At 34.6% G+C, this 14,796-nt stretch overlaps 1 protein-coding gene across 50 annotated transcripts in view; it reads left to right on the top strand.

Moving 5' to 3' along the window:
- The window catches only part of LOC5578934 (calcium-activated potassium channel slowpoke), a 226,985-nt gene that overhangs the window by 174,735 nt on the left and 37,454 nt on the right, over nucleotides 1–14,796 (top strand). For 17 of the 50 annotated variants that reach the window (XM_021837501.1, XM_021837502.1, XM_021837495.1 and 14 more), the window contains exons 14-15: nucleotides 1,446–1,522; nucleotides 2,121–2,156. In XM_021837501.1, coding sequence (XP_021693193.1) covers nucleotides 1,446–1,522; nucleotides 2,121–2,156 — 113 coding nt within the window. Of the gene's footprint in view, nucleotides 1–1,445; nucleotides 1,523–2,120; nucleotides 2,157–7,989; nucleotides 8,065–14,796 lie in introns of all 50 variants that reach the window. The other 33 variants (XM_021837453.1, XM_021837454.1, XM_021837463.1 and 30 more) reach the window with 3 other exon arrangements.

Here is a 14,796-nt window from a genome sequence, read left to right as displayed (position 1 = left end):
GGACGTAACGCCAGAAAGAAGAAGAAGAAGAAGAAGGTATTTGAAATGTGACATCAATTCACGTCATACGGCTCACTTCTTTTATGTGCATTCAAAAGACGTAAAATAAAATGATTTTTTCGGAGTGTGTATGTACAAGTTTACAAAAAAGTATTGAAATCTGCAAACCATTGAGTGGTTGTAGTTTTAGTTTTAGTGGTCAAATTCAACTATAATATGGATATATTTGATAATTTTCAACTTTTTCTATGAGTTGATATATGGGCCGAACTGTTGCCCCAATATGGGCGAGAAATGCCATCTATCCATTTACTAATACACCTTGAAACATCTTTACAATTGCCCTAGATACAGTATTGCACAATACATTTAGCTGTCGTATTTTGAGATAAATCGTTTATAATATTTTGTCAAAAAATTCACTTCAGTTGATACTACTTTCGAACTGGTAATTTAAAAATTACTCAAAACTATGTTCAAGTTATGTCTGATATACTGTGAAAATTTTATTCAAATCGGTGCATAAGTAACTAAGATGTAGCTTACTAAATTTGACCATTTGTATGACAAATATATAAAGTTGCAAATGTTTTGTCCAATACTGTATTTCCTGATATAAAAACATCGAAAAAGCTTTTCTTTTCATTTTATTCCATGCGATGGAAGTTAAATCAAAAATTACAATTTTGGTGTCATAAAAATCATATACAGTCAACACTCCATAACAAGATATTTAAGGAACCATCAAGTTAGGTAGATAGCGAATCATGGCTACAGCAAGGTAGCCATGGAAACCAGCTTTTGCTATGGTTCACGAAATAACGAGTAAAGGAGAGTTGGCTGTAGTCACAACTTTTGTAAATCGCAATCGATTTCTATATTTTTTGGTACTTTAATAGCAAAGGAACCACCAAATATAAAAATTGACCAGAAACATTGTTTTTGTATTGAAAATGGGGGTGGCGAATATTGGACCATTTGCACCAGTGTTCGCCACGTTTTCAATTTCGCCTGATTTCTTATGGAGGGTGGCGAAACGGGAACGCCATGGCGAAATAAGGTGCGAAGGAGCAAAATTTTCAAGGAAAATGATTTTTTTCTATTATTATCTTAGCCAGTTTTGAGATTTCTAAGAATGTTGTCGTATCATCTTAAAGCAATTTACCGAACATTTGGCAGCCATATGTGTTGTAAAACGGTATATAATCAGGGGTTGCGAATACCGGCTCATTTCCCCTATATGTTTTATAAGACTCTAAGACATGTTTTTAAACAATCATAGGAGAAGGTGTCACTGTATATAGTGGCATATTGTTCGTTTTTGAAGGCATCTTGGTTGCTCATGGTGCGAGGGATGAGATTATGCTACTCTTAGAGGGTTCACCTCATCAAGATTCCATTTGCCAGTAAAAGTGCCACTAATTCTCCTTTATCTGCTTTTTCAGGGCGTGGTTCTACTGCAAAGCGTGTCACGATGACATCAAGGACGAAACACTCATCAAAAAATGCAAATGCAAAAACTGTAAGTTGAATCTGTTTTCTCCTCCATTTATACCATATTCCCCTTAAATCCATCAAATGGATACAATAATCTTTACCCCTAAAATTCCGACGGCGTTCGAATACTACAACACACAATGCCTTCAACAAAGTTTGCGTTCTTGCAAGTCCTTCAGAATACATAACTCTACAGTCAACACAAAGAAAAACCCCTAACTGAACACTGTATTCTACAAACGCAACACCACTTATCCGAGTGACTGACGATAGAAAATTGTTTCTCGGTTGTCGATTGTTCATCAAACATATAAGGCTTTACACGGTTGACTCTTTACCTCCATTTCGGTTCTGGACCAATTTTGGATACTGAACAGTTGTTACCGACCATCAGATTTACCACCATTCACCTGTTTTATAAACTTATTAATGATTTTTTCTCTTGCTTGCCGACTTTATCACAACTGTTCGAAACACTTGACTAAACCATTCCAAACCCATAAAAACCATTGATAACGAATGAAATTCGGGCTAAATTAAAACGAACCAACCGAATAAACTACGCTATAAATGCCCTTTGGACCGCAAACGAAACATTCCGTTCGGTTTTCGATTTCAAACAGTGACTGCACAAGCCAGGACTAAAATAGGTGATCTAGGTAAAGCATTAGTGCCCAGAATTTATCTTTGCGATATTTTTTTTTCATTATCTTTTCCCTAGTAAACCAGCAGTATCTTTGGAGTTGTTTGATTTTTCCCCTCTTTCACCTTTGTATTTCGAAGAAATCTAATACTCTTAGTATTTCACTAGCGCGTTTGGTATTTCCTTCAGTACAGTTTAGAAACCGGTTCGTTTGACGCTCATGTTTTGTTAAAATTTTGATTGATTAGTTTAAAAGGATTTCCATTTTTCTTGTGTCCACGAATCAGTTGTCGTTTATAGTTTTCCTTAAACACTTTTGTTTGGTTATTTTGTATATACATAAAGTTTGATTCTTAGATTTTTTTTACAAGCGATTTGCGATTGAGAACAGATTCTCTACGAACTGTTGATAGCGATTAGAAATGTATATTTGATATTTGCTGGTATTTCTTGTGTCTCTTCTCTTTGCTCACGCGGTCGAGTAAAGTTCCATAATGCGAAGAGGGTCGCTGATAAGCTAGCATCCATGCGTTGAACATTTCGCTAAGAGAGTCTTTTCACGATAATGATATGTTTATTAAAAGTAGTTTTCATAATCGAAGTAGGTTTGAGCAACAATATAACGATTTCCGCTTTTATATCAATGCCAAACAGCTGCTACATAAAGAATGATACATGTAATTGAGTGTAATATGAGTTGGCGACCCTCCGATATTTGTGGACTTTTCAAATCACTTGCAAAGATTTTGCAAACAATGCAATGTATTGTAAACAAATCAGTGCAATAATGGAAGATTATGTGCTGTCACTTTGTCGGACTTTTTGTGCACACTATATCGTGTATGAATTTATATCGCCTGAGTGCATACAATGTAAAATCATTTTCATGAAATGTAACAGAAAATCCGTTTCATCATAGCAACATTATTCACATTCCATTGTCATCTTCATAGATCTATCGTTATTCTTTTTAGTTACTGTTTAGGCTGAAACAAAGTATCTGATCAATTAGGATGTTTCGATAATTGAATGTTACCTTTTCAAGAACATGTTAATCCATCAGGAACCAATACTACCTTTAAGAATACAGCGTAGAGTAAGGTGAGACGAAAGTTTGACCTTAGTGGAATAACCAATATTTGCAGAAAAATTATTATAGTTTAAAACAAAACGTTTCCTTGCTAAATGTCAGATAGGAAAATAGAAATATTAGTAGTAGAACGTTAGTGGCGCTGTTGTCACAAAACTTATTTAACTAATTATTACCTTTAATTGTTAGTTTTGATTAATTACTCGATCCCACGCCAAAGGGAATGATTTGTTTTGGCCTTTGACACTTTGAGGCCCGGTGCTCACGCTGTTACATCGCTGCAAACTAGATGTTGGTCACACGAACAGAAACGACATTAGCATTCTTAGGTTAATGCTTCTACTGATAGGAACAACCCCAGTGTTAAAACTAAAAGACCTGTGGTGTTTTTGTCGACTAAGCGAACGTCAAACATGATCAAAAGTGTCAAGGTTCATTTATGGACCCACTTTTTTAAATTGAAGTTTAAATATGATTGAGTATTTGGTTTTAGAGTCACTTTGAATGAATAATTAACCGGAAAATGAAATAATCTCAACACCCATAAAACCCAGATGGCACAATTAACCTTCCAGTAGTCGCGCGGTTTGTCACCGTGAGAATCACCACGCTGCTGTTGTGAATGAAAAGCGAGGTTTTTTCAACAGTGTTGTACAAAATACAACAGCGCGATGACTGAAGTGTTTAAAGCCTGGAAAATTCTGGAAAACATATCGAGAAAACCGGGAAAAAAGCGAGAATTTCGAAATGGATATTTGATGGCCACCCTGTATTCAGAAATGCGATTAATAATATAACGACGGCAAAGAAATCCATCCAGTGTATTCTTGATATCTATGATGAGCACCATAGAACTATATGCAGTTCGCAATACAACTTAGATGGAAATTCAAACATTTTTACTTTATTTTATTATGAATATTCACGAAATTTGCTCATAAATCTTGAATTTATTGCTAAAATATTCTCAATAAAGCTATCCAAATGTCAAATGTGCAAAAGATTTGTATAAGATGTCGTCAAAAGGCCTTATAGGGGAAGGGCTGGTAAATTGAACACGTTAAGGATATCATCTTGTTTGTGATAGAATAATTAGAAATTTATATAGTTCTTTCGCACAGCATCAAAAATAGGGATGTTATCTATAGCAGAGACACAAATTCAGATCAAAATAGCTAAATTATCACATACGTGGGTAAAATTAACAGCTATGGGTGGTAAAATGAACATCATACAAAAAACATTAACCAAACAAATATATTTAAAAATTTTCACTGCATTTCCAAAAAATATACCCATTAATGATTGTAACCCATTCAAAAAGAAATCTAAAGGTATCACTGAAAATTCTCAAGACCTCCGAGTTAAAAGTTACGTCAGATCTAATTTTCAAACGTGGTTTTCTAAAATCTTAGTTTTCGTTGATATTTTTACTGTAATTGACCTCCGAATCAACCCGAACACTACGATTTATGCTCTAAATCGTCCGGACGTGATAAATATTCATTAAAATTTGTTTTTTTTTCGGTAAAAATCACGGTGTTTATTTTATCACCCCTGTTCATTTTGCCACCACTTCCCCTACGTACAAAAAGTGGAGGCGATATATGCGCATATTTTATATGATGAAAACAGAATACAATGCGAGTGTAGAGATTTCATTGCGAGCTTATCTGTAATCTAATGCGACTCAATTTATAATAACAATGTTAATTTGACAGCTTCTACGTATCGATCGGACTTACTTTGTACTTATATACGGAATGAAACAAAATGCACTGATGAACTCAGAGAATAGTGGGTTCTGCGCTCGTGTACATACACGTTACATGTCACCAATACTACTTAAAAAGTGCTGGTGAAAAAGCTGTTCCCAGCAAAATCAAACGGCAGTATTTTCAACCAGCAAATAAGGCATTACATACCTCTAGGCGTTTAACGGTATATGAAAAATTTTGAACTTAGATTACAAAAATGGTCCCAGTTTGTGAAAATGCCTTTTGCTAAGAGATTTGAGACTATATTCAAGTTCTATGATAACTGGGCTGCCAAAGAAAAATGACTTACTATTCAAAACTACATCAAATAGTGATCGTAGAACAGATTGTTTGTAAGTGTTTCAAAAATGATAAAATCGTATCAATTTTAAATATTCGTAAATAAAGTCTAAAATGTTCTCAATTCATTTGAAAATAGCTCTTCCATGAAGTTTCATACTTATATTGTCTAGTTTTGCATTCGTTTCGTTTAACCGATTAACAGAAATTAAGATATTTCGTTTTATATGTGGTGGGTAACGCACTATCAAAGATACCTCGTTTTACGGTATCGCCATATTGAATCAAACGAAAGGCTTCAATGGCCTTGATGAAAATGAGAATTTATAATTTTCAGTTTACTGCACATACATAAATGCTTATGGTGAAGTTTCTTGGAAACAGAAATTATAACAAACGAATAAAAAAGGATTTATTATTGGTCTTAAAATGATCATGAAATCATCTTATATGTGGTTAATTGTCTGACGTTGTTTTTACATATATTTTTAGCTACTCTTAAAACGGTGTGCAATTCCGTTTTGCCCTTGAACCAGCCACACAAGTTTGAAGTGGTTATCAAGAGGATTCAATTGAGCTATTTATTAAGTATCATTTAGTCACGAAAACCTATTATAGAATTTAGTGAAGTTTTCAATGTAGGAGTAGAACGGTAGTTGTGGCAATGTAAATGGTAAAATAATATTCGAAAACCAAAAAAAAAAAAAAAATAGTTCAACTGATCAGATACTATGTTTCCGGCCGTGATTATTACAGAGTGGTTCAAGTTGAAAGTTTGTTATCTATCCAGTACTGTTAAGCAGGCTCTTGAAATTATGTAAATGACATATAGTTATATTAGCGTGAGCAAACTTTACCTAGTAGCAACTATTTGGGTAATCAATTTGGAAAATGTAAATGAGAAAACGAATCAAACTTAATAAAGTTTTAGATTCTTCTAATATTTTCTAATAACAACTTGAGATATTTATGTCCATGCTTAAAAATACTTGTTCACTCAGAATTGCAAACGTGTGTTTCACTTGCACAATAGATAAAATAGGATAAAAAGGAATTGAAGATTTTAATGCTTTTTTTCTATGACGTTCTTGTGAAAGGAAAGTATGAACATTTTCAAATACATTTCCATCCTATTATATATATTATACTTATATAGGATTGGAATTCCGAGTCAATAATGATATTTTTTGGCATGGACATACATTTCTCAAACCGTTATAAGCTAATATTTATATAGACACTAACGAACTCAATACATTTAGCTTTTATATGAGATACGGAAGAAAAGCGTAATTGATGCTTAGTGATGTGATGAGATTGTCATTTTTAAAGTGTTTTGGCAATATTGAATAAATCCTCATGCTGAAAAATGTGTAATAAATCTTCATTGAGTGTAGGTTGTTAGAATTACTGACAAGCAACCTAGTCCACTTTGTACATTGTCAAATAAACTTGTTTACCGCAATCGAGCTCATATTATTCTCCTAATCATTCATTTAATCATCCACTATAAATTTCACCATTCGAACACACATGGCCTTTTCATTGTATTTTTTGCTTAAAAATGATTTGAATTTTCCCTTCAACATTAATTTGAAGTTTGGTTGTGTGGATTGAAACTCATGCCTGCACTAGTCCAAATTTCATCGAAAGTTTGAGATTGTTTCGCATCTAAATGCCTACATATATATTTCATTTTTCATGTTTTGACTTTTTCATCCACTCATTCGTTTCCCTGTATGGCATACCGCCGAAAACAAATTGCGCTGTTCTCAAGTGTTTGCGCGAGATATGTAGCAATCCTTGCCATGAATCTACTTTTAGGTTTTGATTTCCCTCTAAGTTCTCTTATATTTGTTTTTATTTTCGGTCATCTACTTTTCCTAACATATCTGGATATTTTGCATGTCACCAGCACGATTATTTTCTCTCTCTTTCTCTCTCTTTTCATACTTGTACAGATATCTTAGTAATCATTCACCCGTTAGGTTCTCGACAACGACAAGAGATCTCAATCCCTATCGCATCCAATGTCTCATCTTCATTAGAAAGTAAAATTGCTCTATCTAAGCGGTACTTGATTTTTTTCACAATCAGAAATGATCAAAATTGATCCAAACCCATGAGAAACGGTTTATCGGTGACACGTTCGATGATCTTCAACCATTGCGTCATAGCATTAAGGTAGATGCGAACTGTTCTGCCGAAGATAACAAAGGTGCATCATTAATGTTTCGCGCAATCCCTCTTCAAGTTTCGCGTGATATGATTCGTAGTACCAAGTGGGTCGATGGGAGTAATAGTTAACTAAATCAACCTTAAACAGTTCCATTTTAGCGTTGCGCTAGCTATCACATAACATTCTCAAGGTGCAATACGTAAAACTAGCATTGTCATCGTTTTACCACTCATCAGTCGTCGAAGGCTAGTGTACTCTCTCTCCACATCACACTGCAACATGCAAAAACAACAACTCCAGTAATGAAACGTATACAGCTCAATCGCCATATTTAATATTATACAACACCATTCACCACTAACCGTTAGTTCCGCTTTTCGTTTTAGTTTGCGTTGAAAAACAAGAACCCGAAAAATAATGAAGACAACCCACGGTTTTCTGAACATTTTCTGTTGAGCGTTATTTTACTTTACTTTTTTCATTTTTATTCTCTTTTTTCTCAACCATTTCTACGACCTTTCAGATGTTGGCATGATTATGATGCAGACAGGAATGGTAAAACAGGGCCTTAACTCCGCCTGTCACACTTACATTGACGGTACGACTTTTTTTTCCTTTCTGAATTTGCATCAATCAAAAATGGATTCAATTACAAAAATTAAATGCAATCTGTTATTATTTTACCTCTGATATAACCTTCTATTTGAAAATACAAGCGCTAATCGTTATCTTCCGCCAGTTATGTCTCTGCAAATAATCTACTCTATTTTTCTTCCGTTTCCGTTTCGTTTCTGTTTAAATTTAGTTTCGTTTCGATTATTTTCGCACATGTTTAATTGAATAAAATATATACGACTTGGTTCAGTTATTGATATTGATTCGCAACTATTGTCTATTTCCCTACAATCGTGTTGAAAGATATTTGTTTGGTTAAACGCTAGATTGTGTTGAATTTAAATGAGAAATGCCACTTATCTGTTTGCTCGATATATATATTACCGTCCAATTGCCAGAGATTGCCATGTTTTCCCGATGAGGACAACACCGAAAAAATGTAGCCTGCTATCACCGAATAAACTGCACACCTCTCTTAACAAAAAGTCTTTTATTCTGATTTACTAAAACATTAAGATCACGGAAGTAGTAATCAATTTGCCAAAATTCTTCATAGCTGTTTGTGAGCACTGTGTTTCAAAGTTATAGTTGTGGTATACTTTTAGGTTTAGAAAGTTCCATATTTCTTATGTTATAGTTACACTGTACTAGACAGCTAAGAAATCTAAAAAGAATAAATTCAAAAGAGCTCAATTGAAGATCTTTGACTATTTTAATCATAAATAAAAGGTGATAATAAGTTCGTCACGTTTACTCATCAACTCTTTTGTATTATACCAGGGAGGAAGCTTCAGAATCATTTTCAAAATTTTATTTTGAATTCTCTGCAGAACTTTCTTTCTGGTATTACAACAGCTAGTCCATATTGGTACAGCATACAACATGGCTGGCCTGAAAATTTGTTTGAATATCAAAAGCTTGTTCTTAAGACAAAGTTTTGATTTTCTATTATCGAGGGGATAAAGACATTTTATATATTTGTTACATTTGGTTCGAATGCCGTCAAAGTTAAATTCTTATCTAGCATGAGCCCTAGATACTTAACTTCATCTGACCAATTTATTGGAACTCCTTTCATCGTGACAACATGTCTACTGGAAGGTTGCAAATAAAGAGCTTTTGATTTTTGTGGGAATATTATATTATGGGTTTTGGAAGAATTAGGAGAAATTTTCAATATTTGCAAGTATGAAGAAAAATACCCAAACTTTTTTGCAATCTATTTCAGACGACACACAGGCTTCGTCCTTTGGGCAAGAGGCCTGTGTCATCCACAAACAGAAGTTGAATCTAGTACACGACTCTGAAGACGGCCTTACAATTGAGTTTGAAATCCGCGTATCCGTCAAAAGATTCAAACTCTAGCGGAATTCAGTTAGAGCCAGAGTCGAATTGAGAAATTTTATTTTCAAAATTAGTGTTTTATAATTGCGGGAACCGTTTTTTTAATTTATCTATGCAGATTCTGGAATATAATTTTCATATCAGGATCACGGGTGCATTCAAATTGCTTTCTTCTCACGTTATAAGATGGATCAAGAATTTAAGATTATCGTCTATAATCACGGATTCGAATTTTACTTCACATTTTGATATTGCAATGGACCTTGCTTTAACAATTGAATTAGTCAAAGTTTCGAGGGCATTGTCAATATCAAGTTTTGTTTGCATGAAATGTTAACGTCAAGATGACTTTCGATGTATGTTTTCTATGTATTCAAGTCGGCTCGTAAATAATTGAAAGTAGAGCTGATAGGATTGAGAATCGCTTTATGGGATATTTAAAATATAACAGGGACTTTCTTAGAATCATAACACTAGTTTACAAAATAAAACAAACATAATGAACTTTACCATTCGATCTCCATTTTTTATGTTAAATTGTACGCTGATTCCAAAAATGAGATCCATTTTTTTAAGTTAAATCATTTCAAGATACACTCGTATTAAGAGGTAAGGCGTAAGAGGCGATTAAAACTGAATATAACTGTGAAGCGTTCAAGAAAGCTACGCTTGAACTTAACAATATGGAATTTGTGGTGAAGTTTACATAATTTCTCGTTTAAGAATAATAACTAGTATTTAGACTATTATTTTAGTAAAACTGTTAATTTTTTATTGAATTCTTCTTCTTCTTGGCATTTACGTCCTCACTGGGACAGAGCCTGCTTCTCAGCGTAGTGTTCTTATGAGCACTTCCTCAACTATTAACTGAGAGCTTTCTGTGCCAAAGTTGCCATTTTCGCATTCGTACATCATGTGGCAGGTACGATGACACTCTATGCCCAGGGAAGTCAAGGAAATTTCCTTAACGAAAAGATGCTGAACCGACCGGGATTCAAACCCAGACACCTTCAGCATGACTTTGCTTTGTAGCCGCGGACTCTAACCACTCGGCTAAGGAAGGTCCCATTTTTTATTGAATTAAATGCTTTAAAAATGATCTATTTTCGAACCACCACGTCTATGATGCTCACTTTTTGTTTCGCGATAACGAAACCAGCAATAAGCACCCATCATTGATTCATCCCAAAAACCTTGTGATCCATGGTTTTCATATGTTGGTGGAAACGTTCTCTGTGCTCATCACTCTCTTCACCAAGATTCTCCGTGAAAAAAATCCTGGTTTGAGTGTAGGATATGAATCTTCACACCTGCATGGCATTGAAAAATGGTGTGCATTCAGTTTTCGGTTAAACTTATTGTCGGTATACACCCGATTCTGTTTTTGCACGGATTTTTTTTTACACGGCCGTGCAAAAAAAGTTTCCATACATTTTATTCCACCAAACCTTATTTTTGCATGAAACGTCGAGAAATGGTGTTACTTTTTTTGCACGGTTTTTGAAATTTTGAACTGAAAACTTTTTTTGCACGGTACGCATCCCCCGTGCAAAAACAGAATCGGGTGTATTGCTGTTACAAACACGCCTAGATTTCAAACAAAAAATCTTAAAACGGAGGGAGGGGGTTAAAATCCTCTTAAGGGCTATCCACAAATTACGTAAGGGCTTATGGGGGACGGGATTTGACGTTTTATTAAACTCCATACAAAGAAGCGTAGCTAGGGGGTGCGGTGGGTGCGGTACGCATCGGGCCCCGAGTTCTTAGCGGCTCCGAAATCATGGTAAAAAATACCTCATACATAATTTTGAGAGATCATTCAATAATTCCTTGAAAATCTCTCATGGCATTTTTTCTGAAATAATTCCAGCCGTTTTCAGAACCAATTCTTCACTAATTATCCCATTAATTTTCTGAGAAATTGCTCCATAAATTCTTCCAGGAGTTATTCCACCAAATCTTCAAGAGATTTTCCAGGGATTTTCTCTTGCAGGTAGGTGGTTAGGTAATTTTCCATTCATATCATTATTAGTATCTCTGAAGACTCCTCCCGGATTTTCTCAAGAGTCCAGAGGAGACCCGGTAATTTTTGAATGATTTATCTCTTGTAGGAATTTATCATGTAATTCATCAGTAATATCTTTACGATTTCTTTTATAAATGTATCTAGTTTTTTTAAAGGTTTTTGTTTTAAAGTATCTTCTTCTTCGAATTCCTGAAGAAATCTTGAAAAAAATTATTGACGACTCTTTTGGAAAATTTCCTGAGGGAATCAAAGGATATAAAAATCCTGTGAATGTCATTGGAAAAAGTTTTTCAAGGTAACTTGAATGAAAATTCTGGAAAAATTCTTCGAGAAGTCTATGAAGGAATCTTTCAATGTGCTTAATTCTGAAGAAATCTACGAGTTAATAGTTGAAGCAAACTTTTAACAAATACCTGAATTACATTCTGATGAAATTTCTGGAGAAAATCATTAAATTCGACATAAACTTTGAGAAAGACGCTTTGAGAGTTATCTGGTCGGATTGATTGAGGAATCTTCATCGAGATGAAGATGAAGATAAAGTTCCTGTTCAGTCTCATTTTAGTTTCATTTTTCAGGCATGAGGTCTCTAAAGTTCATTTTTTAAGAACACTAAGCCGCTATCAGCCCTGAAGTGGTCGTATTGGCATATTAATCTTCATCAATATTGCTATTTTGATTTCTTAACAAAAATAAAAAACGCCTATAACATTACATGAACACAAGGTCCATTATTTTCAATCCTCATTATTGATATTTATCGATAGAATATTATTGTTTCGATTAATTGACAAGTGTGGCCTTTCAAATAGCGGTGTGTGCCAAATCACTTGTCAATTAATCGACACAATAATAGCCCTAGCTACGCCACTATGCATACAAACATATCAGATTTGTATGGTAAAAGTCTTACTTAGGGGTAGGGGTAGATGAAAAAGCTTGAAAATCATTTTTCGTAAATTGTGGATGACCCCTTATGGATCAACCTTTGAAAGAACGGTTACTTCACTGGCTCATGCATGATGATCATCATCTTTTTTGTCTGGTATATAATGTTGAATTTTCCAACATCAATAGATCTCAAATTTCAATGCATCTACAAAAAAGGTCATAACTTCTACAATTTTCAACCGATTTCAACCATCAATGGACCAACAATTTCTTTCATTTTTTACAACCTTTTCGTGTAGTTTTTTCCACAGTTTGTTTCTTACATAAAATCTTGTTAAAAATATGTTTTTTTCGAGCAAAAAAAAATTGTCAAAAAAATCATTGACTAAAAAATGATTACTTCGATGAAAAAAAAATGTTCCAGGAGATATTAGCGTTTAAGTAAAACCATTAATTTATACAATCACAAACAATATGGGGTCGTGATGGATTTTGATTTTAGGATGGCCAAATGCGCTGCAGAATCGTTACCCATTCTGTGGCGTAGTTGGTTAACGCGCCCAGTCTAGCGTATTGGGAGTCGTGGGATCGAAGTTCACCAGAACGATTATATTATTTTTCACAATTTTACATCTCAATTTGTCCAAATTGACTTTTGTGTCTACGAACTTCAGGGTTTTTCAATCACAAACAAACTTATAATTTGTTTGTGATTCTTATCTTAAAAAGGTTCTACTTCGAATTTTTCGACCGCATTTTCAGGTACAGCGCTCGATTTTATATGGAAAATGATGATCAACTCATCGAGTTCGAAAATGCTTTAAACTAGTGAATCAGCGTGAGTAATCAGTTATCTACAAAGGTGATCAAAGTCGGTTGAGTACAAATCAATCGTAAAAGGGTTCCTAGAAGAGAAAAAATAAGTATGACTTGAACTTAAAATTACCATTTGAATTGAAACAATTCGAACGATTACCCGTTGGAAGAAAATTTGAAATTATCTGCGACAACATTTGTATAGGAATTTCCTTGGGTCTTTACATTCGGATTGAAGAAAATCAGATTGTCAATGAGCATGATTATAATTCACCTGATGGGTATGATTATTGAGCAAATGTTGTTTACCTGTAACCGAGAAGTATTGGTCGCAGCTATCACTCACTATATCAGGGTTTAAATACCCTTTAAGATTTTCCATCTTTCTGTTAACTGCCCATAAACGTATAATTGTCCCATGTTATTAGGAAATACAGCGAGACTGATGAAAAAGTTAAAATGACGTGATATGACAATTTATGTTTTGTCGGTAGGCCAGTTATGGCATCCAAAATAATTGGCGCCTATTACGTCACGTTTTGAGCCTCACACAATTTTCGGAGGGTTCATACATGTAGGCTTCGTGGACGTCCGGTTATGTAACCAAGCATTTAGCCGCATCGAGTCAAGGAGTGTGGGTTCGATTCCCGCTTCAGTCCCGGAAAACTTTTCGTCAAGAACGTATTTCGACTGTGCCACTGGGCGTTGCATGCTAGTCCGTTGTCTAGTGTTGTGCTTCCTTCAAAGGGCAAATCGTCCACTGGAAGCATTAACGTGTCGGTGTCTGCTTTAAAAATGTGACAAAGGGTGAGGGTCAAAAAATTTCAAATTTGTGTACCATTCCTAAGAGTTGGCCGAGTTGAGAAAATTATCCACAAAACTTTGAAACACTAGCGAGACAGTGGCAGCTATACTGAAGAATGTTTGGCAACTTGACAGTTAATAAGTTTCAAAAAACAGTATAAGTGGCAATCAATCTTTTGGTAATATTTATCAATAATGTTTTTAACATCATCAGAATAATTCATACGCATTACTTGTAGACTCAGTTATTCAAAATTTCGGAGAAATTTTTCGAAAAATTGTTATATTAAAAAAAAGCTAACAGCTATATAAGACACAATAACTGATTCTATACAAAAAAAAACTAAACTAGTTTCAATTAATCTTTATTCATATGGAAAAATAATAAAATTTAAGTTTTAACAAACTTATCGCTAATGCTTCATACGTCATTGTTATACTCAACTAAACATAACAACCACACTATAACTAATACCTCGCTTCCGATCGATGTATACGCAGATCTCTGCCGCTAAGTTAGGCAAACTGTTATACGACACGAGTTTCCATGAAGTCTTCGTTCTTGTCACTGCTAGGATACACTAAATTGTTGCGGTGGAGTTCACCATCTCTCAAAACGAACACGAAGTTACACTGATCAAATAGTCACTAAACACCGAACACAAACATGCTAGTGCCATATCTACTCCGAACTTTTCAGGAACATCGTAACCGAAAGTTGTGTCCCGGCGAAGTTGTGTGTATGTTCAGAACAAAACGCAATCTTTCCCCATCCTTCATCTCTGTGCGACCCTGTCCCTACTGCTAAACGATTGTCTTCCGTTTGTCAGAAAA

Source organism: Aedes aegypti, chromosome 1 (genome assembly GCF_002204515.2).
Source record: "Aedes aegypti strain LVP_AGWG chromosome 1, AaegL5.0 Primary Assembly, whole genome shotgun sequence".
Lineage (NCBI taxonomy): Eukaryota > Metazoa > Arthropoda > Insecta > Diptera > Culicidae > Aedes > Aedes aegypti.
This window is presented reverse-complemented; position numbering and strand designations above follow the sequence as displayed.